Source organism: Ostrinia nubilalis, chromosome 2, assembly GCF_963855985.1.
Source record: "Ostrinia nubilalis chromosome 2, ilOstNubi1.1, whole genome shotgun sequence".
Lineage (NCBI taxonomy): Eukaryota > Metazoa > Arthropoda > Insecta > Lepidoptera > Crambidae > Ostrinia > Ostrinia nubilalis.
In genome coordinates, this window is record NC_087089.1 from 17,061,080 (window position 1) to 17,088,951 (window position 27,872).

Here is a 27,872-nt window from a genome sequence, read left to right on the forward strand (position 1 = left end):
TATGACTACTATAGGCATAGCATCATTAAGTAGGTTGTTGCACTAGTAATGCGGTGCTGGAGCAGGCGCGGATCCAGCCCTCAAAAAAGGTTGTGGGCACAGCCACCATTTGCAAAGTGAGAGCTAAGTGGTCGGTGGCGGCGGCGTTTTAGTGGAACGGCTGTGTTCCAAATCACGCTCGATTTTTTAATGGCTCATCAGTCAGCCGTTTTTATCATCAGCCTATGGATCTTATCAATAGATCATAATTAAAACAAGCAAATTAGGGTTGTGGGCATGCCCACAGTGCCCACAACGGTGGATCCGCGCCTGTGCTGGAGGGGTCTGTTTTTTGTTAAGTATGTCAATAATCATGAGACTTCAAACGTATACCCAGACAGCTATAATACGTCACATGTGAACTCCTGTCACCTCAACTGCCTACCGTTATGTTCTATGCCTGTTAGTCTTTTGTTTTTATTATTGTTTGTAGTCTTAGACTTAATTTTGCACTTTTAGGTTTAGCCCCACAAGAACGCCCTCCCCATGGGATGGCGTCAGGGTCTCCGACAGGCCAGGTCCCGCTTGCCCGCAGAAACTACCCGACCTAGACGATGAGCGGACCATGTTAGAGAAAATGCCTAAAGGCAGACTAGAGTATTTAAAAAGACTGATGCCTTATCTTAAGAATCAAAGTGAAGATTGTCTATATTTAAACATATTCGCACCCTTGCAAAGTAAGTGATTTCTTTGTAAATTAATTCATATTTATCTTTTAAATTACTTTTAATTTTCATAATATTGTCATCAACACCAAAGTTTTTGTCATCTAATTTAAAAAGCAAATCACTTTACATTTTACATTAAGTACGATAATATAATCAAAAAATAAGCTCTTATAATTTTTCCCAACTAATTTCAAATGGGTTCTTTTGATGTTCATGTTCCTTTAACATGTAACTGTCATTCTATTGAAGCAATAAACGCCCGTATTTACTAACGATGCTTGCGTATGTGAAGCAGCAAATCGAACGCACAGCATTAAATAGAAACGCGCACTGTGAAACCTCATAGTAATGTTTGTGAATACGGGCGAAAACTAGTTTAGGAATTGGTTTTTTAAATCTCAGCTAATTAAATTTCGATACGATAGCTGAACTACATATTTGATCTAATTTTAATGTCGCTTCATTTACATTATAAATATCAAAGCCATTCCTTCAATTAATTCAAGTCTGTTATAATTGTATTGAGGATACCTAAACTTTCTACTAATTTTGAATCTTATTGCTTGCACTTACAGCCTTGACTTGCTTGGCATCTTTGAAGGTTTACTTTTCTTTCAGTGGACGAAACAAAACTAGCACTGCCGGTCTTAGTGTACATCCATGGAGAGAGCTATTCATGGAGTTCCAGCAACCCGTACGATGGCGCGGTCCTGGCCAGCTACACGGATTTGATCGTTGTCACTTTGAACTTTAGGCTAGGTGTTTTAGGTAAGAATTGTATTTACTTTGATATAGAGTTCATTTTTACGGTTACATGTAACGAATAAATCAACTAAACATTAAAGTAAGTGTCGAAAGGGCGCAAGGGAATCCGCGATTGGAAAACCAGAAGCAGAATTTTATTTTGCTTCCGGGTGAAGCTTACTTTCACCTTCACCCTAATCATCACTTTCCATCAGGTGAGATGCAGTCCAAGTGCTTCCTCGTTGTAGATAAAGAAAATTCTAAATGATTATTTTTCGAAAAATGGGTACAGTAAAAGTTTTTAGTAGAAGCATATATCTCAACAATCAATTCAACAGACAAGAATAAAAAAAAAATCTGAGACACAATCATAAGATATTGTGCTGATTATCTTAAAACCTCATAACTTGCCAAAGAACACAACTTCTCGTTTTTTTTAAGTGTAAATATTTACTTTTCCTAGCGGTGCAATTCGCAAGTGCAAATACTAAATCCAGGCCACGGAGAGAGGTCACGACGCCGCGTGCTCATAATATTTTTCCTGGAGATTTATGTCTTTCTAAAATAAACCTTATAGCACTGACTTTAAACTACGAAATTGCTCCCAATAGTATAAGAGGGATACAGTTTTCTTGTTACCAAGTATACTCATGTTGTACCTAATAGCAAAATGATCTGATAACTTGATGTTTTAAAGGATTCGTAACAGGCAATTAAAACTTACAAGTGCCTCCCTACCTAGGTAATGTTTTACAAAAGTAACCAAGCATATTAAAAACAAATTAATGCTGCTATAATCTTCTGCATTAAAAAAAAATATAATTACACATACATACATATTTCTGTTACAATCTTGCTGTTCTGTTACACACAAAACGAAAAAGTAACTATCACCAATATTTTGATAGTAAATAATGCAAACCAAAACAGCATACCTAATCAGGTTACACCAGTTCATTGTTCGGTCTCAGCTCCAAAATTGGGTTACAAAAGTATCCAGTTAATCTGATAATAAGTTTGTGTGATCTAAATTTTTCTTTCACTTCGTATAATATGCGACTTTACTGATGCTAACTTGGGCGAGTTTAATGTATAATTACGGGAACCCTCTTTATCATCTTCACAAACAGAAAAGTTGGAGTTCTCCACTCGAGGTATGCAATTAAAACGCTTTCCGAAACTCCCTTTTTCCATAATTCCCGTTCCGAAATATTTCAAAAGCCAAAAAGTTTGGGAACGCTCTAAATATATTAATAAACCTGTGACAGCTTCTAAAGAAAAAGCTTCGCCTGGAGCGATATAATACACGTGTGTTTCGCACGTGGAAACAATTTATACTCAAAGGCAACTATCGATTTAGGTCACTGGTTAAAAGGGCTATCTTTGTATAGAAAGCTAAATTAGCTAAGATGAGAAATGCTCAACCTTAATTTGCTCAAAGACCTTGTATAAGTGGATTAAGATAATATTATGTTCAATATTATGTGATACATAAAGGTTTGATACTAAAAATTTGAGACTAAGTAGCAAAAAAAGAAAATCATGCAATCAGACCACGACTGGAAGTCTAAACAAAAAAGACGAAAATAATAGACTCTGCAATAGGCAATAAAAGTGACTCGAAATTTTATTAATCTCATAAAAACTTTATAAAAGGCAGCCGTTCGTAATGAGCATTCCTCTTTCAACGAAACAACTGTATCCACGAGGGTGTATTTTGTTCCGTTTCGATTCATTTAAATAGAAATGCACTACTCGAATTAAATAGACCCTTGAGAGAGCTCACTTGAGCTGATGGTTTAAAAACAAATTGGAAACGGAATTCAAAACTAATATGATCGTTCCTCTGCAAATGCTAAATTTGTAGTTGTTTACATTTGAGAAAGTATTTCTTCCGATATTCCTATTTGCTTCGGAGAATTCAATCAAAGAAAAATATTTCGCTGGAAATAATTTTACAGGCATTGCGAAGGACCTCGGAGAGCTGGGGCTGGGAGTTATTACTGTTTACTTGTTAAATGTAGGTCTATAGCATTTAGGTCTGAAGAAATTTTAGGTAAAAGGTTTCCTTTTTCCAAGATCATAAGAATGTTTTAGCTCTAAAAATACTACGAATCATTACGAACGTTTATACGTTTCAAGTTTCCAATGCAAATACATCAAAGGTATTAGTAAAGGTAAAGTCATGACCTCTGAGGAAGCTCAGATGGTTGTTAGAATTTTCCATGAATGCAAAATCTAGTGAGTGAAAAAAATTGCAAGTCGTGACCTAGGAATCTTTTATCGGGGCCATTATATCGATTTTATGCGATAAAACATCGATAAGATTTTATGACGGCGCGCATCCTAGTCCGGCAGCTGTAGTTAACAGCGCATCAATAAACAAGCAGCCTATATCCAACCCTTTAATCCGCTTAAATCACAGCAAAGCTAATTATGCCGTTCATTCCAGGATTTTTAAATGCAAATCCAGCGCCGAACATAAAAGCGCGCGTCGCCAACTACGGACTGATGGACCAGATAGCCGCGCTGCATTGGGTGCAGCAGAACATAGCTCTCTTTGGAGGCGATCCAACGAACATAACGCTAATGGGCCACGGGTCTGGTGCGGCTTGTATAAATTTTCTTATGATATCGCCAACTGTGATGCCAGGTGTGTATTGTTGTTGTTCATCGAAGTTTTTAATACCTTTGCTTCATTGCCTGCATTTCGAATAAACGTTCTGAATTCCAATAGATTCCTAGCCTTTCATTGGTTGAGTTTTAATGTTTAGAATAATTAGACAGATTTATAATCTATGCCTGAGCTTGAATTTAGTTTTGAACGTCATTTCGTAAACAAAATGGCCTTAAAATGGTGAATGCCTGATCTCTTCTTTTTACGTCCAATTTATACGAGTTACCCTTTTGTGATCTGTTTTGTGATACGGAATCAAATCTTGGAATCACAAAATATGATCTTGCCATTAAGAAAAATTGACCAATATTTATTTCCACAGGGTTGTTCCATAGAGCAATACTTCTATCAGGATCAGCACTAAGCTCTTGGGCTATAGTAGATGACCCCGTCTACTACTCGCTGAAACTAGCCAAGCACATGAACTGTAGTATACCAGACGACCTCACAAAAGACCACGAAATCATAGTAGACTGTCTGAGAGAAGCAACGATAGAAGAACTGCTGTCAATAGACATATCCCCACCAAACTTTTTGACAGCATTCGGTCCATCTGTAGACGGAGTGGTTATAAAAACGGACTTCGCGAAGGACTTTCTCACAATGTATTCGACAGGAGACTTTCCTAGTTTTGGGCCTCTAAATAACATGAATTTGAATCTAAATATTCATAAGAAAAGAAGTGATAGTGGGAGAAGATTGTTCCAAAATAAGTATGATCTGCTGTTCGGAGTTGTGACAAGCGAAGCGCTATGGAAGTTCTCAGCTCACGATATTCAGAATGGAATCGAGCCTGACAAAAGAGACAGGATGTTGAGGTAATTATCGCTGATAAGTTTAATTGGACTGCCAAACAAAGAACACAACAGCTGCACTCAGTAAACTTTTAAAATTACGAGTTGGTTTAAAACCCAATTACGAACACGATTATTACGAGTTTTGCAAAATAGCTATCAAAACAATTAGTTTCCATTTCTGAAGTGATTGTGCTATTATTTCCCTAAGGCCTAATTGATTAAGGCTGAGTTGCACCACCTAACTTTGACCGTAACTTTGACGATAACCGGTGTATTTTGTCTGGAGTTTGACAGATTTTTGACGTTTGTCAAAATTAAAGTAAGATGGTACAACTCAGCCTAAGAATTGTTTTAACTCTAGGAAAGATTCCTGGAAAAAATATGCTTAGGATCTGGAACCATTATTCACTAACTTGAGAAGAAAAATCCAGTCCTTATGCCAGGGTATCTAACTAAAATAATTTTCATTAACAATGCACAATAATTATACTTCCCATTGTCAAGGATGTGAAGCATCTATGAGTCTACCTTACACTTCAAGCCATTGAAGTCTTGAAAATTTCTTTTATAATACGTTTTCTTTTAGGACCTACGTGAGGAATGCATATACGTACCACCTGAGCGAGATATTCTACACGATTGTCAACGAGTACACCGACTGGGAACGAACGGTAGAGGTTTGTTTGTTATTCAATGTAGGCTTCGGTACAGACGGCATATCAAGCTTCACATAGCGACATCTTTTGCCATTGTAATAGGTGCGCTTTTGCTACAACAATGTATAGGCTGATGTGTTGCCGTCTGTATAAGGCTGAGCGTAAGCTGGGATACCTCTAACCCAGAGACAAGGAAATAAGGGCCATAATGCCGTTGGCATATGGTGCATATTAGAGGTCATGTCAACAGATTTCACGGAAATCAATTTTATAACAAGCAGATGAATTATGCACTTCATATCTGCGACATAAGGGCTAAATTTTACTTTACCTTGGGCCAGCGGTTCCCAAACTTATTTTGTCGACTGCCCACTTTGAGGATAAATTTTTTTTAGCGCCCCCATTTGTAGTCGAGTGTCGAGTGCTCAGTCGAGTCTAAGATTCCTCCTAGTAAATGACGCCTCCCAAGCCTCTACACAACGTCCCGATTTTTTTTTCTGGGTCTCTTACCTCCCCCTCTTTAAGCCTGCAGCGCCCACAAGGGGTCGTTATCGCCCACTTTGGGAAAGACTGCCTTGGGCCAAAGCACACGATGCAACGCGGCGATGGGACTCTTATGATTGTCTTGTCGCTGCGTCGTCTTAAGCCGAGTCCAGATGAGTGTGATGAGTAATGGCATGAATCGTGTAATGGAAATGGGCAGCACTTTACATGTAATGCTCGTAGTGTCGAACATACCTAAAATTCGTGTAATAGTACACGTAATCTTACATTACACATTATACGCGTAAGTAAGGAAGAAGTAAAATTACGTAAGGCGGGCACGCGAGCAGCCTATGTCGAAATTTAATTTTTTGCAGTGCTGTGTGGCGCCGCAACGCATCGTGTGTTTTGGCTCTTTCTGTTTTGTGATGTTTCTGTATCGCAGCTTACGCAGAAACTACAGGATAACCAGCAGGGTCAATGTATAGAGCATTCGTATTTCCGTGACACTTGGCAATTTATAAACACTGTTACTACCATTTTGACAGATAGCCTAGTGCAAGTAGGCTGTCACGTCCGAGGGTACGGCCCACACGCGAATTATGAAAACTTGGGGAGTGATTTATGATAATTAGTGCTACCAGTGCAAAGCTTTTTTTACACAGACAACAGCTGACATAATAATGTAGCGTGTTTACGGTTCATTAAGGATCCAAAAATGAGTTCCATTTTTATTTCTTAACCTTACCATATCTAAATAAAGGCACTTGTAAACTCTACTTTTTGCCATTTTGTAGGGTTTGTATCATCTCTATTTCTGCTTCATATTATGTTTTTTAGAGAAACATCACATTAATGGTCTGAATAATAACATATTCATATCGGAAATAAGCATCTTGGAGCTTGTACTAATACATAATTTTATAGATCATAAACAAACATTTCAGAGGTAAAACGAGAAACTAAATAACATATCTACAGCGTACAATAATAACAATATTGCTGCGTTGTGTTATCTGATGAACTAGATATTTATATCAATTTAACTTTTAGAAAAACTAACACTCACAGAAAATAAAAACGACTGTATTTTATGGATTGGAAATTACAAGTTGAATTCGCATTCAGCACACACGCCCCTATATCTCAAATTATATTGCAACAAACCCGGCATTACCGCAAAACCCTACATTCTCACAACCCTTATTCCGGGCATGTCCCTCGTACATTACCATAATCCATTGTTGCAGAACCCAATAAACACTAGAGACGCGACCGTGGCCGCGCTATCGGACGCACAGTACGTGGCCCCGCTGGTACAAAGCGGGGATTTGCTGAGCGGTGGCCCGAAGCCGGCCCCTAGTGACGAAGACGGACCTAGACGGCCAACGAAGACGTTCTTTTACGTGTTTGATTATCAGACTAAGGATGGATATTATCCACAAGTAAGTCATCTAGTTATGAACTTTCTCTACTCTATGACAGCTAATTTGGCCCCAAACCGGCCCCGAGTGACCAGGATGGACCACGGAGGCCGACAAAAACATTCCTCTATGTCTTCGACTAAAAGCCTAAGGATGGGACGGGTAGGTACTATCCACAAGTAAGGCATCTACTTATAAACTCTGTGAACTCTGTAATAGCCGATTTGTTGAGTGGTGGCCCGAAGCCGGCCCCTAGCGATGAAGATGGACCTACACTGCCGACAAAGACGGTCTTCTTTGTCTTCGATTATCAGACTAAGGATGGATACTATTCATCTAGATACAGACTGCGAATAGTCGACAGCTAATGTGTTGAGAAGTGGCCCCAAGCTGACCCCAAGCTGGCCCCACGTGACGAGGATGAACCGAGGATTAGCCATCATCCAAACCACAGTGCAGTACCGACAGGATTCGGACTAACGACCCTGCTACTGGCACTGTTGGGCTATTGTCCCCTCAACCATTGTGTTTGATCGGTTATAAGCAATTTGAACACCCAAAACGATCAATTCGGCCCATTTTAAACGGGAACCAATTTTAGTTCAGATGCAAATTAAGCTAGTTTTGGCAACCAACCGACCTTTTTAATCATGCAATACATTCAAATAAAATTGTATTGGGTAGTCCGAAGTGCGGTTTTCGTCCATAGAAATGTTTGCGGTTTGCGAAATAGATTTGCACCAGTAATATTAAATACGGATATAATTCAACATTTAAATACTAGATTCAACGCGCAGCTTCACTCGCGTGGATTCTTACGACCAATTTTATATTAAGTGTAAAATAAATTTTATTCTATGAAATCATAATATCAACACAAAAATATTTCAAAAATTATATGTGGAGCTCTTGAAAACCTGACTTTTTCTAAATACGATCTTATTCTTTTCATGTGCAGAAATCTCATCAAGTTTTGCAAATATGTTATTACGAGTCAGACATTACATTTCATATTTAAACGTAACTTACAATTTTATTCAAAACCACTTTATAAATTTAATGTACCCCATCTCTTATTCTATTGTTTTATGTTTTGAAGAACGAATTTACTCGTAGAAACGTCGGGAAATGCTCTCAAATATTAATTATAGTCTTGACCGCGCCTTTTGTTGACTGTTAATTGACAAAAATATTCCTTTCTGAGACCATGACTTACTTGGACGACTTTTTTATTGGTAGGTAAGAGAACCTTTAAAAAAAGTCGCCTTGTTGACATTTTTTCATAAAAAGGAGCACTGGTAATCGATGTTTTGGATTAATTAAGTATTTAGCATTAATATTGTTTTTCATTTTTTATTCTAAACTATCATAAAAGTTTTCATAGAATTGATAACTTACTTAGTCCTATGCCTAAACCGTTGGGCGCTACTGTATGTTGCTGTATCTATAAAGGGAAGAGATACAAACATTACTCAGAAACCGAAGTTTTAACTTAAAATTACTACTATCATCGGAAATCAACAGCAAATTCATTTTACGGTTAATAAGGGTTCAATAATTGGTTCAACTTTGCTCGGGGCACACAAATGTACAATTATTTTTGAGTTCCCTTCCAATTAAAAGTTTGGCAGTTTCAAATTAAACATTTCCAGCATTCAATTGTGGTTATTGTTTTGATAGAGACTTACTTACATAACGGAATGTTAGAAAATAAGTCATTAATAAGGATTAGACTCTATTATTAACATTCTGGTTTTGGTAATTTTGGATATTAAAAGAACTCAGAAGCAGAAATGTAGCTAAAATGATAAATTAATAAATTATCATTTGCTTATGCTTTAATTGAAAATAATGTTTTGGATTCAAAGACAATGAATCACTAGCATCACTGATTCATACTGTGTATTGCAACTTCTTTTTCAAAACAAATATTGAAAGTTTGAATCTACTTTTCCAATATCCTCCAACTCGATGATATAACTTATTCGCATTTCAATGTTACTTACACAAAGCCCAAGCTTGTTTAGATATTGCATTTAATCAGCATGGAACTGAATTCCCGATACTATGACTTTTCCAATGAACTCGGATGAAGAATGGCGCGCGTTCAGTAAACAGCATACTAGGGGAATTAAATGGATTCTCTGAATGCAGAGATAGCAATGTTATTTGTGAATACGTCCCAATATACAGTAATGACGTCATAGTTTTGTTTTATGCTCTTTTAAGGCTGCTTGCTGCAACGAGCAGTTTTATTTATGGATATATAATATTTATAATCAAATGACAACGTAGAAGCTATGGAAAAGTATTTCGCAAAATCGCAATATGCCTTTTTGTGTCAGGAAATAACACGATATTTTGCGACTGAAAACGTGTGGGTGCGAATAAGTCAAATCAATACTTGACACGAAAGTTATATGATGCTGCTTCTCTTTATATAGCAAACAGTATGGATGGGATAAAATAAACCATAAATGGGATTACTCCATTTCCCTGGAGTCCTTAGCGCAGCAATGATGGCAAAAGGATTAGCGCGGAACTCACAAAGTAATGAAATTGTTAATGTGATTTGCATTTTATAAGAAAAAAACATAGCTAGAACACATTTCTTACTTAAAAACATTGATTTATTCAGGCGATATACATTTGGCATTAGTATCAGTGTCGGAATGGCTGAATATTAAGATCTGAGGAACGCGGGTTCGAATCTAAACCGCCGTTATTTTTTCTTTCAGAGAATGGGAGCAGTCCACGGCGAAGAGTTGCCTTACGTCTTCGGAGCTCCCCTGGTGGATGGGTTCGGCCATTTTCCCCAAAACTACACCAAGTCTGAAGTAGCCTTGTCAGAGTCCATTATGTTGTTTGTGGCTAACTTTGTGAAGACAGGGTAAGTTGTTTTATAATTTTTACAGTTCTTATTATTAGGAGTATAGGGGGGATCCCTGTGTGACATTGAAAGTTGCTACATAGAATGTCACGACAGCGAAAACGCTGCGTCGGATAGTCCTTTTAAACTGCTGGTATTGCGTATGTTTCGATAGTTATTACACTATTACTCAATCGAATGGTTAACACAGCGAATGCTTTTACATCGAAAGATTCGACGCGGCGGTTTTGGTGTCGCGACATTCGATGAGCAATTTTCGATGTCACGTAGGGAACCCATTTTGTATACACGACGTTGAATTTGCAAAATCATCCACTAACTATTAGTTAGTTAGACTAAAGCTGGGTTGCACCATCTTACTTTAACACAAACGTCTAAAATCTGTTAAACTCCATACAAAAACAAACGTTTAAGTTAGGTGGTTGCAACTCAACCTGTACAATCAAAGTTTCTTTAGGCGATTTGTATCTTTTATTAATTACGAAAGTGTCAGTTAAACCTACTGAATAAAATCGTGAGATAATATAAAAGACAATGCCAACAGAAATTTATAAATTGCAGTAAAACTTAGCTTCAAACTCAAACAATATTGCAGAAGTTAAGGCTCGAGGTATAATTGCCTTGCAAATATACACTTTATTTATACAGGAATAAGGTTTTCATTATCTGGAGCAAAGTTTCTAGGGAAAGTTTGTGGAAGTGCTGATAAGAGTGGTGCGAGCGATAAGCAACTTTATGTCCGTGATGTTAAACTCAATTCGCTTTGGTTGTTTCCGCAATTGTTACAGCCCATTGTTTTAGAGTTTCTGACTCTGTATCTACAGGGTGAAATTTAAATAGTTGGCATACTTTTAATATACCTATGTAGACTCTATTCATGACACATAGTAGGTAAACATTTCCCAAATATGAAACAAATCCAATGAGTATTTTTGTGTTTATAGTTACTTACTGTTTATTTGTACATAATTGTGCTCTAATAAAGAGTTTTAAGCGATTGTAAGTACAAGCAGCACATCAGACTTTAATTTTTTTTGTAAAATAACACCCATTACATTGAAATAAGATGCCACAATGTTAAGCTTCTGTACAAAATTTTCATTACTGAAATTTTAACTGATTGGATTTGTTTCATATTTGGGGAATCATGAGTAGAGTCTTAGTTTAAAAGTATGGCAATGATTTAAACAGCCTGTATATCACCCGTTTATGTTGTTTTCGCAGAAATGCAATGTGTAAGTTTAGGTGAATTATGGAGGGGAGTAATTGTATTCGAACTGTAAACAATTTTCGGTAAAGTTTAATTCCCTCATTTCACATCTGAAGAAACTTCTTTCCTTGGTTATTTTACAAAATTATAGCCCTTTACATTATTGATTGCTTGTGGTGCCTACTTTTGGTTCAAATACTGAACCATCTATAATATTTTTGTTGGTTGAGATATTTATGAAATTGCTTTAAAACATTAAATAAACAAGAAAATTCCTCGTAAATGTTGCAAAGAATAATAAACCTTTAACCTTTTGCATTAAGACCAACAAAACTTCCAAAATCAATCGACGAAAACGTAAAATTGATTGCTACAAATTACCAAATAAACCGAACACTCCAGTAATTCGTAACATAAACACCTCTATTTTCTTCAATTTGCCTTTTCAGTCCAATATTACTTAAGAGTACTCCGTAAGCTTACGTTTCAACCGCTTAAATTTTCGAGGTTTGAAATTTAGAGAGATTTTAATAGACACTGAAGTTATTAACTTCTTTCATTAATTGCCAGTCATTACTTGGGCAATATCAATTAAGTTTAGCAACGATAAAATTATTCAGTGAACGTAAGTTCACATTGTACTGAATAATTTTCTTTCTGAGTGTGAGCTAAAACGTTAAAACAACTTCGAATGTTCTAATATTTCATTGGTTATGAGAAGATACTAAAAAATCAACTATGAATAGACGATAAACGATGAGTAGAATAATGTAGTATTTGTACATATAAAATAAGTGTCAAAAGTTCTTTCTTTTGCATTTGTGCAGTTTATTCTTGGACAAATACTAATTCCAACGAACAAAATAAAGCAAAATTCCAACAAATTCTACGTAAGACCCTTAATCCGGAATGATTTCAATTAGATTTGTTTACAGAAACCCGAACGACAACGTTCGGCAGGAGGTCGTGCTGCCGGCCTCGAGGGAGAGGAACAAGTTCCGAGGAGTGAGCTGGGAGGAGTACGACTCGACGCATCAGAAGTATTTGGAAATAGGTCAGTATAGCTTTCAGTTCACTTGGGGACATGTCTCGGGGGTATAGTGGTTAAAGAATTAATGCCCATTTTCACCATCAATCCCTATTTTTAAAGTGGGTCACTTTGGTAACATATAATATTAATTTTGTTTTCATAGGGGTCACTTACAAATTAAGGATTGATGGTGAAAACGGGCATAAGTCTCTTATTAAAGTACGAGTAGGCTTTGCATTTATAGTAAGTACGAGTAGATACTTTCTCTCATTTAGGCTTAAAATTACTTTAGAGGAGTATGACTCGACGCATCAGAAGTATTTGGAAATAGGTCAGTATAGCTTTGAGTTCACTTGGGGACATGTCTCGGGGTACAGTGATTAAAGAATTGTACTCATTTTGTCTAAGAGAAGAGAGCCTTTATATTTATAGTAGTTTGTGTAAAGTAGGTATAAAATCACTTTGGAGGAGTATGACTCGACGCATCAGAAGTATTTGGAAATAGGTCAGTATAGCTTTGGGTTCACTTGGGGACATGTCTCGAGGTACAGTGGTTAAAGAATTGTACTCATTTTGTCTAAGAGAAGAGAGGCTTTATATTTATAGTAGTTTGTATAAAGTAGGTATAAAATCACTTTGGGTTCACTTGTGGACATTTTAATTATTTTAATTTTCATACAAATCGGATTTTATAAAATTTATTTTGTTTGAAAATTAAAAAAAAATAAAAGATGAGATCAAACTAACTTCACCATACCATTTATATGCCCATGTTAACATGGGCTAGTGTCGGCTCATATATCCATTTACCTAACACCCTGTATAGTAAAAGGAGTGGACTAAATGCTATAAACGCATTCTCAGCACACACACTGATGGCTGTGTAAAAAATAATTCAATTTTCAATATTTATTCGCAAAGCAATTTTATAAAAAGGTTTTTTAACTGGCAACGATATAAACGTAATTACATTCACATCATGGCGGTTGGGTCACAAAGGTTCCGTAACACACTGAATATAAAAATTTACAAATAACCTAAAACGACCTAAATTCGTAGCAATTTCGGAGCTGTTGTTTCAAGTGCTTAATTTTTACTGTTTTACGAATTAAATTAGAGTACCAGACCCACTAGAAAATTGTTTTCAGCTGGCGTTTAAGACATTTTCTTTTATTGGTCATTTTAATCTTTAATAAGATTATGTAGGTATTTAAAACCGTCTCTTCTGTGCCTGGATAAACCCCCGATATTTAAATGGTTAATACGAATATCAATTAAAATATTACTTTTTATATTGGCAAGGAGCACCTATCAAATTGAAATAAGATTCCGAAGTATTTTGCTTGATAAGTCTTTATGAAAAGGAATTTACTTTGCAAGCATGGAATTGATAAAAAGGTCAGATTAATTCCTTCTTTGTAGTTAAAAATAGAATAATAGTCATTGTCTTTTGATTTTTACTTCGAAAGGCCAAAGAATAAAAATAAACTGCCTGTTTAGGATATTGTGATAAAAGCATTATACTTACTGTCGCTGTAATTATTAAAGTTATTAAAAGAAATAAAATTGAATAATTTCTAATGCCGAGTACCTACTTCTTTTATTTTATCTGAAATTCTTCTTGATATGGTTTTCTTAATTGAGTTAGTAGAGAACTAAATTAATGTAGTTTGAATTAAGCCTTAATTTAATTTAGATCAAAATGTGAACAAACATGCTGAGCGACTTTTTTTATATTTTCCCATTCTGCGAACAAATTTAAAATAGGTACTTATGCAACAATGGTTTTTAATTATTAGGCGATACATTCTCGAATATTTCCCTTGCTCTCTTATATCTTTATTGCACTAAGGCTGTATTTAGGGCTCTATCACACTAATAAATTATACTACGAAACCTTCGTGATATTTTTATTTTTCATAATAAAAAACAGATTTATCACGAACTCACGTTTAATATTCATCACCCAAAATGTGGCAACACTTTCAGACCCTTTCATAATAAAGGACCTGAGTTGACCTCATCAATCAAACGTTGCGAAATCTTTTACTGCGATAAGGATCTAAAACGTTCATAAAAGTACTACTTTTACGGTCACTATCGTAGTAATGACCTAGCGTAAATAACCTAATGCCTAACAATTCTTAATTTGGTCTTTATGGGCAAGATAAATTGGAGTCATAAAATTCAATTAGATATAATAGTAAAACACGTCATCATAGCCCAAAAAGATGACAATGAAAATTATAAATAGGTAGTTTTTTAGGGTTCCGTACCTCAAAAGGAAAAAACGGAACCCTTATAGGATCACTTTGTTGTCCGTCTGTCCGTCCGTCTGTCAAGACCCTTTTTCTCAGGAACGCGTGGAGGTATGAAGCTGAAATTTATATCAATTACTCAGGTCTACTGTCCCTTGAAGCTGTGAAAAAATCAAACTTCTAAGCCAACGCAATCAAAAGATACAGCCGTTTATGCCGCAAATTTTCGACACTTGCAAGGGAATCAAAACCTACAGGGTGCTTCCCGTGAACTCAGAATCTTGAAATTTGGTACGAAGCAACGTCTTATAGCATAGATAAAGGAAAAATTACGAAAACCATAAATTTTTAGTTAAATCACATAATATATTTTTTTTTAATAATTTTAAACTTACTACCCATTTCCTCATAAACGCGTAGAGGTATTAAATTGAAATTCATACCAAATACTCAGGTCTATAATACCTTTAAGCTGTAACAAAATCAAACTTCTATGTCAACGCAATCAAAAGAAACAGCAATTTAAGCTGCATATTTTGAAACTCGCAAGTACTCGCAAGGGAATCAAAACCTAAAGGGTACTTCCAGTCGACCTAGAATCTTGAAATTTGGCATGAAGCAACGTTTTATAGCACACATAAAGGAAAAATTCCGAAAACCTTTAATTTTTAGTTACATTACAAAATATATATTTTTTAATAAATATAAACTTATTACTTTTTTCCTCATGAACGCGTAGAGCTATCAAGTTGAAATTCATATCAAATACTATAAAATAAAGGATTACTTAAACGATAAAGAGATCTTTGTCTTAAATTTATGCTCCTCCATCTTTCCCCATTGTAATGTTATGAATTTCATTTTGCAATAAAAATACCATAGTTATGACTCGATTGTCGTAATGAACGAACTTTGTAAACCTTGCAGGTTTGTACGGAACCCTCGGTGCGCGAGTCCGACTCGCACTTGGCCGGTTTTTTTTTGACACGTATCGTTTGTTTTTCTAGCCATTTTAGACGGCGTTATACAAAAATTATTATACAAAATAGAACGATAGGATAATTATTGCAAATGATTACCTTGATAATAAGATATGACCCACTTATCTCGATAAGAAACGAACGCTTTATCCAAAGAAAACTCCTTTTCCCCCAAGTTATTCCTCGTGAGACAACGCAAATATGTTTTAAATTACACGTACGGATTCATTCGAACATTCAGGCTTATGGAAGATACATTACAGTCTTTTTAGACGGCCCATTTATTTCGGGTTTTATTTTATTCATAAATGTAGATTTCGATAAGGAGGCATTAACATAATCTGTTTTATCCCATAGGGATGAAGCCTCGGCTGAAGAACCACTTCAGAGCGCATCAGCTGTCGGTGTGGCTCCGGTTGGTTCCTGAACTCCATAGAGCTGGTATGGAGGATGTGGCCGCAAGACACAATCTCTTCAGAAATCACAACGAACAAGAACTCTACGAAGGCGTGGTCAGACCAGATCCTTTGGCTAGAAACATCAACGATAACGAAATCAAAAGAACAAATGGATCGTATTCGGATACAGCTCTAACAACAGTCGATACGATACTAGCTACATGTGCAACCATTCTGCCTGGGAGAGACCTGCAAACGGTCAATGCTACTGATAATACTCTAGCCAATTTGGAAGCAGCTGGGTATGCAGCATATTCTACAGCTCTAAGCGTCACTATAGCAATAGGGTGCTCACTTTTGATTCTGAACGTACTGATATTCGCTGGAGTGTATTACCAGAGAGACAAGTCTAGATCCCGAGGGAAGCAGCAAAGGTTCAACGAAAAGCATTTCGAGACGATATCTGGGAAGCATTCCCATTACCACATGGATCCAACGCACGCTCCAAGTTTGGTTGTGGATGTTGAGCGACAGAACAGAAAGAAACACATGATGGGTTCCGACGCTCACTTAGCGGGTTTGAACTTCAAAGGGCCGCTAGACGTTCCTAAGTCCCCGCCAAGTCCAACTATGAGCATCGACAACATGATGCTGCCGAGCAAACTTGGCAGCCGCAACAGTAGTTTTAGGATACCCAACGTGAGTTACCCTCAGATGGGCGGGTATGCGACTATGCCCAAGAATTTGAACAAGTTTAATAACTCGCCCCCGATGCAGGAACTGAGGCAACAGAAATTCCAGCCTCCGAACGGCTCTACAGCGCAAGGCTCCCCTGGGAGGGACGGCGAGCCGAGGGGAGGCCCTCACGCGACCCTACGCAGGGGTAAAGCCTCCCACACCCCCACCCTCCCGCAAGCTGCCATCGACGAAATGAGAGTGTGACAGTTAATTCCATCTGACTTTACATTACAGGATTAAAAAGTGTTTCAAGCTCTTTGAAAAGTGTAATTCGTATGTAATTTGATGCCATTGTAAATAGTGTGTACGGATGAGTCGAGTTTTTTTAGGGAAAAAAAATGTTAACGAGTTTCTCAGTCACTGATATGATTATCGATTAAAAATCAAATATATCATAATAAAATCTGTTTTATTCTCTTTCAATTCAAGTAGGTATGTACTTATTGTATTGCTGATCATCTAGCTTCAATCTCAATGAAGCTTAAGGTGATTTAACAAATCTGAATTAAATAAGATACAGATTGATGAATGGCCAATTAAGGTGGTTTATAATGAGCACCAAAACATAAGCAAATACCTATAAAGCATTTAATTTATTTCATAAAAAATGTCTACCCTAAAAGTCGAGTGGTACCTATGACGAAATAAATTAATGTACGTAAAATTGACTTGGTACTTGGTATAAGATCAAAGCAATGTTATTTTACGATTATTACAGCGAATTGATTTTGATGCTTAAACTTCGAAATTATTATAATTAAATTATTGGCTGCGTGGTAGCTTCAAGATTTAATTAATTTAATTAACTCTAATGAAAGTCGACACAACAAAGATATTTTGATACTCAAAGGACTTTAATATTGTTAGAGTAATATAGAAAGTGCCTACTCGAATTATAGGTTTTCAGTGATACGGTTATTAATAAAGTTAAATAAAACCATCTGCAACAATGGCTGCAAGAAATGGCCAACTGAAGAATTTTTAATATAAAAAAAAGTTTTTTATGCTATCAATTTCTAACCTCGATATAATTAAGTAGAAACTTGCCCACAGCGAGATTTGAAACTGAAAAAGCATTGAACTTTGGTACACACCAGCAACCACCAATAGGTGGTTTAAATCTAAACCACTCTCTCAATACCCTAGAAAATGTATCTATGGTAGATATATTTTGTTTTCATGTGACATAAAACAGCAGATTAATACAGAATACTCATAATGGACACGACCACCAATACGAATTCACAGACAATTCTCAATATACCCGCCTATTCAGTACCAAACGTAGAGCGTACAAAGTGGCATACTTTCCATTTTCAGCATTCACTGCTTCAATTAGCGAGCATTCAATTGCTGATCATGAACATTGCAGAACGCTCTGAACGATGAATCTATGAATGCGTCACGTTTAGATGCGATGTATGCATACTTGCTGTGGGTAGGTACTGGATTTTATTGGAGAGAGATAGACAAACTTCGTGGGTGTATAGGTAAGGTAATTTTACCCTAAAGGTTCGGCCAAACCAACGCGATCTCACGCGATCAGCCGGCGTGCAGCGATGGCGATCAATGCATTTAGGTCTGGTCGCCATCGCTGCACGCCGGCTGATCGCGGTGTGATCGCGTTGGTTTGACCGAACCTTAAGTGAGCTACTTTTTTAATTGATTTTTCGAGCGTGCGTGATTCAATTGATGATTGGAAGAAGCCGTAAAAAATATACGTAAGTTAGCAGGCAAGATTGATATTATCTTACGTCCTTTCAGTTTCAACCTTATTTTTAAGCATGTAACAAGTAAGACAAGGCCTCATAGCAGATATTGAAATCAAACTAGAATACTCATATAAAAATGTTATTAATTTGTTTTAGCTGAGCTCAGCCACAAATAGTACCTACTCCCAAAGTAAGACGGTTTTAACCCACATTGTTCTGATGTGGTTTATGCTATGTTAACTAATTAGGCTCAGTAGTTTTCTAGTTTTAGGTTTAGATTTGACTTTGAACAAAGTGGTCATGAGGAGAACGATCTCTTTAAAAGCCTTTTCATACTAGCCATTCGCCTCCTGATTTCTCGGAGAAGTATTTATTTACAAATAACAAGCTGTACGCTGCCATCTTGTCACGGCGTATATGCCACTTGCGTGCCACATATACGCCACGTCAAGACAAATCGCTAGTGTAAAAAGGCTTTAAAGGATGCATAAGGCTCGACGCACAGTTTGCAAGGAACTTCACTCACTGGACGATAAACAACTCTATAAAGGGTCTTTGTTCGGTTCTCTGCTGGCATACTTAATAGTAGAGATGGGGCAGTATCGATAAAATGTGTCGAGGCTGTCAATTTTTTGCATTAGGGAAATTGGAATAACATCTGATAGCGCCTGTTTCGCGGAACGAGGATAGTGGATTTCAGAGTCTGCGGTTTGCAACATGAAGTGATGTAGATAAAATTCACTTTGAGGTAAAAACTCTTTTTAGGTACTACTTTCAATGGTGTCTGGAATGACTAGGTAAATTATATTTGCCATGAAGTGGTTATCGAATTTTGCAGTTGAGACCGCAACTCGTCAAGCGCATCAAGGAGGAGCAACGGCACACGTTAAATTGGTAAGTTTAAAGATATCTAAATTAACGTAATAGTGTTGTGTAAATTGTACCAGTTATACCATATTTACATTTTCAAAGAACCAGCTTAATAATTCTACGACTAAAAAAAATCTGTTTGTATGGAAAACAATCTTAAAAACTAATAATACACCAATAAGCTTCGTCCCGCTTTCACAGTTAATAATGCTTTGGTCAAGGTCGGAAAGTTTCGCGAAGCAATAAAGAAAGGTCTCAATTACAAGCGATGTTTATCGGAGGAAAAAACAACAAGAGTGGAAGTTAAGTTGTTTATTCTGTACGATCTGGTGAATGAAATATTATGCTACAATACTACTAACCCATAAATAAAATTGTCGAGTAAAACTTTTTAAGGAAGCATAGAAAATATTGTGATCATTTTGCTTCACTTTTGACCATACTTTTGTCTTCTAAAATACGTTCTTCAGATTTTTTTTATTGTTATGCCTAACAACGCATGAATTTGACCACAATCGCACCTGGTGTTAAGTGGGATGCAGTCTAGGATGGTGCACTGCCCTGTAAGTACCTATTCACTCTCGCCTTGAAAAGTACAAAATATTTTGCTACAAATAGTAAAAGTATTTTGCTACTGTCCATCTTAGTTCATCTTGTTTGGGGTCATGCCTGAGCATAGTGCCCTTTGACCCATTGAGATATTTTATGCTTCCTTTTTCCTTATACCCTTCTTCCCCTAAAACTTACTCATCTAAACGGTTATGTGATTTGGATAAAATAATTCTATAATAATCTTTCTCATGGTAGACATAATATTTGAATTACCAATAGTAGATAACAGTTTAATTCGAAGAAAAGTAAAAACCTTTGCAAGTTTTAAATATCGATAAATAATGTGTCCCTGCTCTACTATACTTGGAATGTGTGGCCTCATCTTCATAAACTAGAGCTGAGCCTCCTTCAAAATTGACGGGCGGTATAAAAGTAATTCAATGTAAATAAAGCCTCTGAGAAGTTATTTACCAGATTAATGTATAATATCAAAGAACAGGGACAAGCTTCGCAAGTTTGTTTCAATATCAATAGCGCAAGGCTCACGGAGTAATAGTAGAATAATTATGTTTATACATAACTGTAGCAAATACAAGCAACATTGTCGCAAAAAATGAATGTTCCACCTGAACAATGGAACAAAATGAACCTTTGATTTCATGATGCACTGACAAAAATATGTTATTTTATAAATACGAATAGCGTTTTGACAAAATTTGAGTAGACGCTAGCGAATTCCAATCAAAAATAGAGATAATACATAGTTATAGACATAATTCCAAGAAATATTAAAAACACACATTCATTGTTAATTGAAAGCTCATTGCTAATTATCATAAAATAAACATAAAACAAATAGAAAAGGATAATCTCCAACTGTATTCATCAACAATAATCTCTCATAAAGTACAAAACATACTAATAATTCTTAAAAACTTCCGCCATACTTTGTTTACGATTGCAATAAAAGATGCCCCGGGTTGTTTTACGGGCAAGAAGGTCCGGATCCTTTATCAAAAAGTGGTAAAAAAATGGAGGGTAAGGAGGGCAAGTGAAAAATAACATCTCTTATCGTATCAGAGGCCAAACATTTGGGTTAGAGATGGACTTGATAGTCGTAGACCGTAAGATAGTAATAATGTGATTGTAAAGAACATGTTTGATTGATTGTGATCGATTGAAGCCTAGGGCACCCTAGGGTGTGACATAGCCTTCTTATCAAAGGTCAAATATTTGGGTTAGAGATGGACTCGATAGTCTTAGACCCGCAAGATAGTAATAATGTGATTGTAAAGAACATGTTTCATTGATTGTGATCGTTTGAAGCCTAGGGTTTGACTTAGCCTTCTTATCAAAGGTCAAATATTTGGGTTACAGATGGATTGACCCGTAAGATAGTATTAATGTGATTGTAAAGAACATGAGTTGTCATGTCTTTGCCTATAGATTTATTCATTCCAATTTCTAGATGATCTAAATATATAAAAAAAATAAAACCGACTCCAAAAAACCTACACTAAAACGTGGAAAAATAATTACTAATTACCTACTTATTTATTAGGACGAATTATTAATATTTATGTAGGTATACCATGATTGATACTTCTGGAGTCGGTGCCAAGATTATGAAACATGTAAAGTTTGCCTGCACCGACTCCAAAAGTATCAATCATGGTATACCTACATAAATATTAATAATTCGTCCTAATAAATAAGTAGGTAATTAGTAATTATTTTTCCACGTTTTAGTGTAGGTTTTTTGGAGTCGGTTTTATTTTTTTTTATAAAATTTTACTTATTTCTTGCTTTTTAGTTAACTAATTATTACCTTGATGTTACCACTGAAGGTAGGCAGTACACTGAGACCAAAAACAATTGGTTCATAATCGGCGGAGATATTGCGTATAAAAAAGTTCATCCCCAATTTTCCACCCTTGGGGGTGAAAGATTTTCTTCAAATTCGCATGAAACCACCCTTTTAATAAACATTCAACAAAAAAATAATCGTTCAAATTGGTTTATAATCGGCGGAGATATTGCGTATAAAAAAGTTCATCCCCAATTTTCCACCCTTGGGGGTTGTTTTTTTTATTATTAAATTTAAATGGGACCACCCTTGAGGTATTACCTATACGCCGAAAAAAGATTTGTTCAAATCGGTTCATAATTGGCGGAGTTATCGCGTAACAAACATAGAAAAAAAAAAAAAAAAAAAAAAAAAAAAAAAAAAAAAAAAAAAAAAACATACGGGTCGAATTGAGAACCTCCTCCTTTTTTGAAGTCGGTTGAAAAGGAGAAACTGACTGACTGACTGACATATCAACGCACAGCCTAAACGGCTAAACGTAGGCACTTGTAATTTGGAAGGGATGTAGCTTAGGTACCGTAGAGGTGCACTAAGAAAGGAATTCCCGAAATTCCCACGGGAACGGAAATTAGCGGGAAAATCCTTTTGTATGAAAAATCTAAACCGCTATCTAAAAATAGTTAATAGTATGCCTACCAGAAAATATAAATTTACCAGAAAATTTAAATGCTTACTCGCAGAAACGAAATCTCAATAAATTTTCGTTTCTACAAGTTGCATATTAATATCGCCTTTGAAATCTTTTTATCTATTTTAAAATAAAATAATAGCACTTTCTTAAAAATGAATAACACATCGAGTGTTAAAATCTTATTTTGTTTTATATACCTACACCCAAATTAGCCGTTTTAATTAGATATTTCAGCGAAATATTAAAATTCTCCACTCAATTTTTCAAAATTACAAGGAATTGAGTATTATTTATAACCAAATAACTTGTTAATTTCCCTTATTTCCTCTGATCTGATGTTACGAAACACGAAATTTTCCTTATCTTTTTTCAATAATAAAAAAATAATGAAGCGTTTGAAATGTAAAGCTTTTATAATAACGTGAAAAATACTCAGTAAGAACAAATAAAATATTTATTTTATCGCCATTTTCTTTTTTGCGAATTTTCCTCCTGATGTTAATAAAAGATTGGAATGAGGTAATAGAATGAATTAAATACAAATTACGTAATCAGATACCCAACAAACTATATACAGAGTTTTTGTCGGCCAATAGATGGGTCGGTTTCCATTTTGTATGAGGAGTCGGCCGATTAATAAATCGATGTAATGTGAGCATACAATGTTCATAAATTATCAACAACCCAACCAACTATCCACCAACTAAAAGTTTATCGAGGTATCTTACGAATAGACATTGAACTGAGTAAATAAAATTAAAGACGAGTATATTGCGAATGAATAGAAACTTTGCATGTTCAGTTACAGTTTTTAAGAATCATTGAAACTTGTAAACAAATCAAATGTTAAGGATCAAGGAATCAAAGGCTACAGCGCGATTGCTGACAACTGAAAGGACAATGTTCGTTCTCCATACATTGTTCGCCTAAGAACCAACAATTTTAACATATTACTACCCGAAAGCGAAATAATACGATTCTGTGTGTAAGAACAATGATTCCTGATGGACACTTGCCATAAAATTAATGATTAAGAATATTAAATTACAGCGATTTTATAATATGTCGTTTATGACAACATGGCGTCTAATGTATTGTGTGAATGTATGAACACCGATTCGCGAAAAATGTTTTGTATTGTCGTCACGCCGAGTCGCAGCCAAATAGTATAAAATAATAGAACAAGTTTTAGAAATACAACTCGGCATTCCACTTTCATAATATGCCCACATATTGCACGTAAATAAACAACATGAATCGTAGGTTGTTTCCACCCTTGTCATCTGACACATGAAATAAACTCCTATTGTATTATAGATATCGAAACCGAATCGTATATAATAATAGAATGGGTTTTGGAGATCACTCGGGGTTCCACTTTTATAAAATACCTACATATTGCATAAAAATAACACGAATCATGAGTTTTCTTTTCACCATTTACATCTGACACGAGATAACAAACTCCTATCTCCATGACAACAGTCGTAGTCTATGCCAAAGACTACAATATTTTAAGCAAGAAGTTTCAAACCTTAGCGGCTACAGTAACCCCTGGGCCACATACATCGTGACATTCGGTCGACACCGGAACGAAGTCTTGCGATTATGCAAAAAAGCACCGTATTCTAGTGCGGCTATATCACGTTCAACCGGGGTTTTAATTCGACTAAAGTCCTGACTAAAGACTGGAAGAAAATACGCCGCATTGTATGAGTTCGTGTTCGTTAAAGCGGCTTCAGATCTAGAGCCTACATAGTTTTCTTTCCAATAATATCCGAAGGTACCGCTGCATGATCTTTACAACAAAAACGGCAATAGTTATTAAGGTGCCAAAATTATATGATTACTTTGGCACGATATTATACACGTTCGAAGATTTGTCATTTTCATTCATTTCATCATCATCATCATCATTTCAGCCACAGGACGTCCACTACTGAACATAGGCCTCCCCCAATGACTTCCACATCGCACGGTTGGTAGCGGCCTGCATCCAGCGCCTTCCCGCTACCTTTATCAGGTCGTCGGTCCACCTTGTGGGTGGACGTCCCACGCTGCGTTTTCATTCATTTATTATTTTCTTAAAGTGCCGGAAAAAAAATAGTTTCTAGCTGTCCCAGCAACTTCGTCAATAAAAAGTTGTCTTGTCTTAACTTTAAAATCGTAATATTAATTTCTGAAGGTATCCTGTTTGACACCTAATAATATTATTTGACATAGCTGGCTCGGCGAATTTTGGCAAATTAATTTTGACATTGCAAAATATGACTTTTGATAGGTTTATCATAGAATTCGGCGGGGATATCCTCACGGAGGAAGTTCGAAAAATGGCGGAACATAATGCAAGGCTGAAGCTGTAACGCGCGTGCTCCTACGTGTAATCCGGCGAGTATACAATAAATAGTAATGTCTGGTAAATAATGGTAATACGTATCGTTCGTTCGTTTCAGCCGAAAAGACGTCCACTGCTGGACAAACGCCTCCTGCAAGGATTTCCACGAAGACCGATCCTGCACCGCTCGCATACAGGCACCTCCCGCGACCTTCACCAGATCGTCGGTCCACCTAGTGGGAGGCCTGCCCACGCTACGTCTTTCGGCTCGTGGTCGCCACTCAAGAACTTTCCTGCCCCAGCGGCCATCAGCTCTACGAGCTATCCCGTCTATGTCTATATGCGCTACGATTACAGGGTATCATTTTGTATAGTCGCAAGACTTCACTCCGCTGCTGTCAAATCAATGTCGCATAATTTTATCGCAATGTGTGTGGCCCTTGGCCAAATCACAGAAGCCTATGCGAAGAAAGAGCACTTGAATGACAATAAAAATCAGGGTTACCATTTTATAAGATCTCCTCACTATTGAGGGTAACAAAGTAACAATAATCTAGCCATTAATTACATTTATTACCTATACGAGAAAGTAAAGCAACATGCGGTTTTATTTTAATTTGTAAAATATTTGTAACAGTTTGTTCTAAGTTTAGTTTTACAACAGTATTGCTGTTTCAGCTGTCACTGTGAAGCTTTGGGAAAATAAATAAATAGAAAAAATATTAACATAAATATTTATTTAAGTTTTTATGTTCATTATCATAATAAATGCCAATTTAAGTTACACTGTGTGACAGTCTTTGACACTAAACAAACTCTTCAGCTTAATAATACCTACCTACAGGGCGTTTTTATAGTTACTCTTGCTGATGAAACAAGAAGGGTTGATTCTACTACTGAAATACAACTACTTTTCTTACAGGACCATTATCAAATTCTCAAAAAAATTCACATCCTCGTGATGGTGATAATTTCTATGGAGGGGTTTTTTTTTATATTCGGTCTCTTGGGATAAGTTATTCCATTTGAGCAGTAGAATTAATCCTTTTTATTTGATCACATATAAAAATAACACAAGTGTTTAGGAAAACTTCTTCTTTGGTATGGTATCACCACGGAGTTATAATGGTGGCAACTGTATCACTGACTTGTAACTTTCAAACAGTATGAATAATAAGGGCTCCACATTGGTTTTCTTTCTGAAAAAAGGCTTTCACTTTTAGTACTAACCCTTTAGCACTATTTCATTGAAATAAAAATACAATAAACGCACAGAAGACTGAAATTGAGTCAACTGACGTGACATTTATAATTTGTTGACATTATGACAGTTTGACAAGACTAGGGATTGCAAAAGTTTTAATTGAAAAAGTAAAATGACAATTTATTAAAACGATTCACAAGGATATAATCGATTAAAAATATTTATAAAATGTTCTGATACTTGCCTGTAGCCATTATCCAATCCTGGTTTCTACTGAAAAACTACCTCGTGGCCAGATTTTAATAAAATAATAAAATCTTTATCTTCTCTTTCACAATCTATAAAAGTTCATTTGGTCTATTATTATACATGTGCTATGAATGAGGGTTTTCGCGATTGAAAAATCCGCGAGATGGCAATACGTAGACGCGAGGTCCAAATGCTGCATGATTGGATTTTTCAATCGCGAAAACCCTCATTGGCAAAGATTATGAGAGACTGGCAACTATACTAGGTTGATATATGTTTCTCTCACTTCAACTGGCATTGGATTCAACATCGGATTCTGACACTTTTACAGTTATGATACCATGAATATCAGTTTATGGTCCTAATTATTTTTATTTTATTTACGACCTTCGACCAGTTGGACACTTTAGATAACTTCTTGTAATAGTGTCAATATCTTTTTAGCTTTTAACGCAAATCTAGTCTTCAAAGCAATTTAATCGATTTTTTTTTTCAAAATCGATATTTTATTGTCTATGATGGCCGCAGGAACATCACTATACATGGACTCCCAGCAATAAAGTACGGTAATGCCTCGTACAGATTTTATCGGCAAAAATTATGGAACTTGATAGGTTTTAGACCATGCCAAGCACCAAAACGTCCGGAAGTTGTAATAGTATTATAGAATAAACGTTAAAAGACTTATTTATTTAATTTTTCAATGCTTAAGTGTCCATTAGAATGAAAGGGTGCTTAATGTATTAAAAAAAATAGAAAATAATTATGATGGGTTCATGTTTTTGGGCGGTTTTTTAGGCGATTTCTGACAATGTCCTTTGAGTAGTGGTGCCGAGCAGTGATTTAACTAACTCCGTATGTTGTATCGGTTCTAATAATTTAGGTCAAACGTGGCAAGTAGGTACCTGGATGCCGTAGGACCGGCCGTTGTGGAAATCCATGTGGGAAATCTTTGTCTAGCAAAGGACGTTATTTGGCTGAAATAAACAAACAAACGAACTAGTAGAAGACTTTTTTGCTGCCAATACCTTTAACATGACTTTTTGGAGTCGATGAGATTTAATAAGTACCTGTCAATTCATGGAATTGTAATTAACTTCTTCATTTATTCATTTTACTTACTCATTGATTAATTCTTGAAACACCCTTCTTAGACTAAAGAGAAAAATTCCACGAAGGAGTTTTCAATTTATGAGACCTCCTGGGAATAGAACCCAAGACTAATGAAGTGATAATTAGTGAAGAGAAGCGCTAACGAACTGATGATCTGTATAAGGTTGAAGTCTTATGGGCTTTTTCCAACGAAGACATCCCGCTTTTTGCAGGAACTGTTTTTTCAGGATCTCTTTTAGTAAGTAGCACACTTGTTATAAGATTTATTAAACACATTTACACGAATATCCCGTTTGCAGGTGTCCCGCAAAAAAACGATCCGTTCGAATTTCAAACATACACTTATG

At 36.0% G+C, this 27,872-nt stretch overlaps 1 protein-coding gene and 1 long non-coding RNA gene across 3 annotated transcripts in view; one reads left to right on the forward strand and one right to left on the reverse strand.

Annotated features, from left to right (window-relative positions):
• LOC135085405 (neuroligin-4, Y-linked-like) overlaps positions 1-17,357 on the forward strand; it is an 81,782-nt gene extending 64,425 nt beyond the window's left edge. Inside the window, exons 3-11 of one of the 2 annotated variants that reach the window (XM_063980198.1) lie at positions 499-716; positions 1,326-1,475; positions 3,904-4,104; positions 4,451-4,946; positions 5,512-5,602; positions 7,315-7,509; positions 10,227-10,378; positions 12,524-12,642; positions 16,214-17,357. In XM_063980198.1, the coding sequence (XP_063836268.1) occupies positions 499-716; positions 1,326-1,475; positions 3,904-4,104; positions 4,451-4,946; positions 5,512-5,602; positions 7,315-7,509; positions 10,227-10,378; positions 12,524-12,642; positions 16,214-17,196 (2,605 nt within the window). In that variant the 3' untranslated portion in view covers positions 17,197-17,357. The remainder of the gene's footprint in view (positions 1-498; positions 717-1,325; positions 1,476-3,903; positions 4,105-4,450; positions 4,947-5,511; positions 5,603-7,314; positions 7,510-10,226; positions 10,379-12,523; positions 12,643-16,213) is intronic. The other variant, XM_063980203.1, reaches the window with a different exon arrangement.
• An 8,322-nt stretch (positions 17,358-25,679) lies between these two features.
• Positions 25,680-27,206, reverse strand: LOC135087132 (uncharacterized). The gene is made up of 2 exons (XR_010260686.1): positions 26,408-27,206; positions 25,680-26,158 (listed from the first exon to the last, which is right to left on the reverse strand). It is a non-coding gene; the product is annotated as an uncharacterized LOC135087132 (long non-coding RNA).
• Positions 27,207-27,872: the final 666 nt, after the last annotated feature.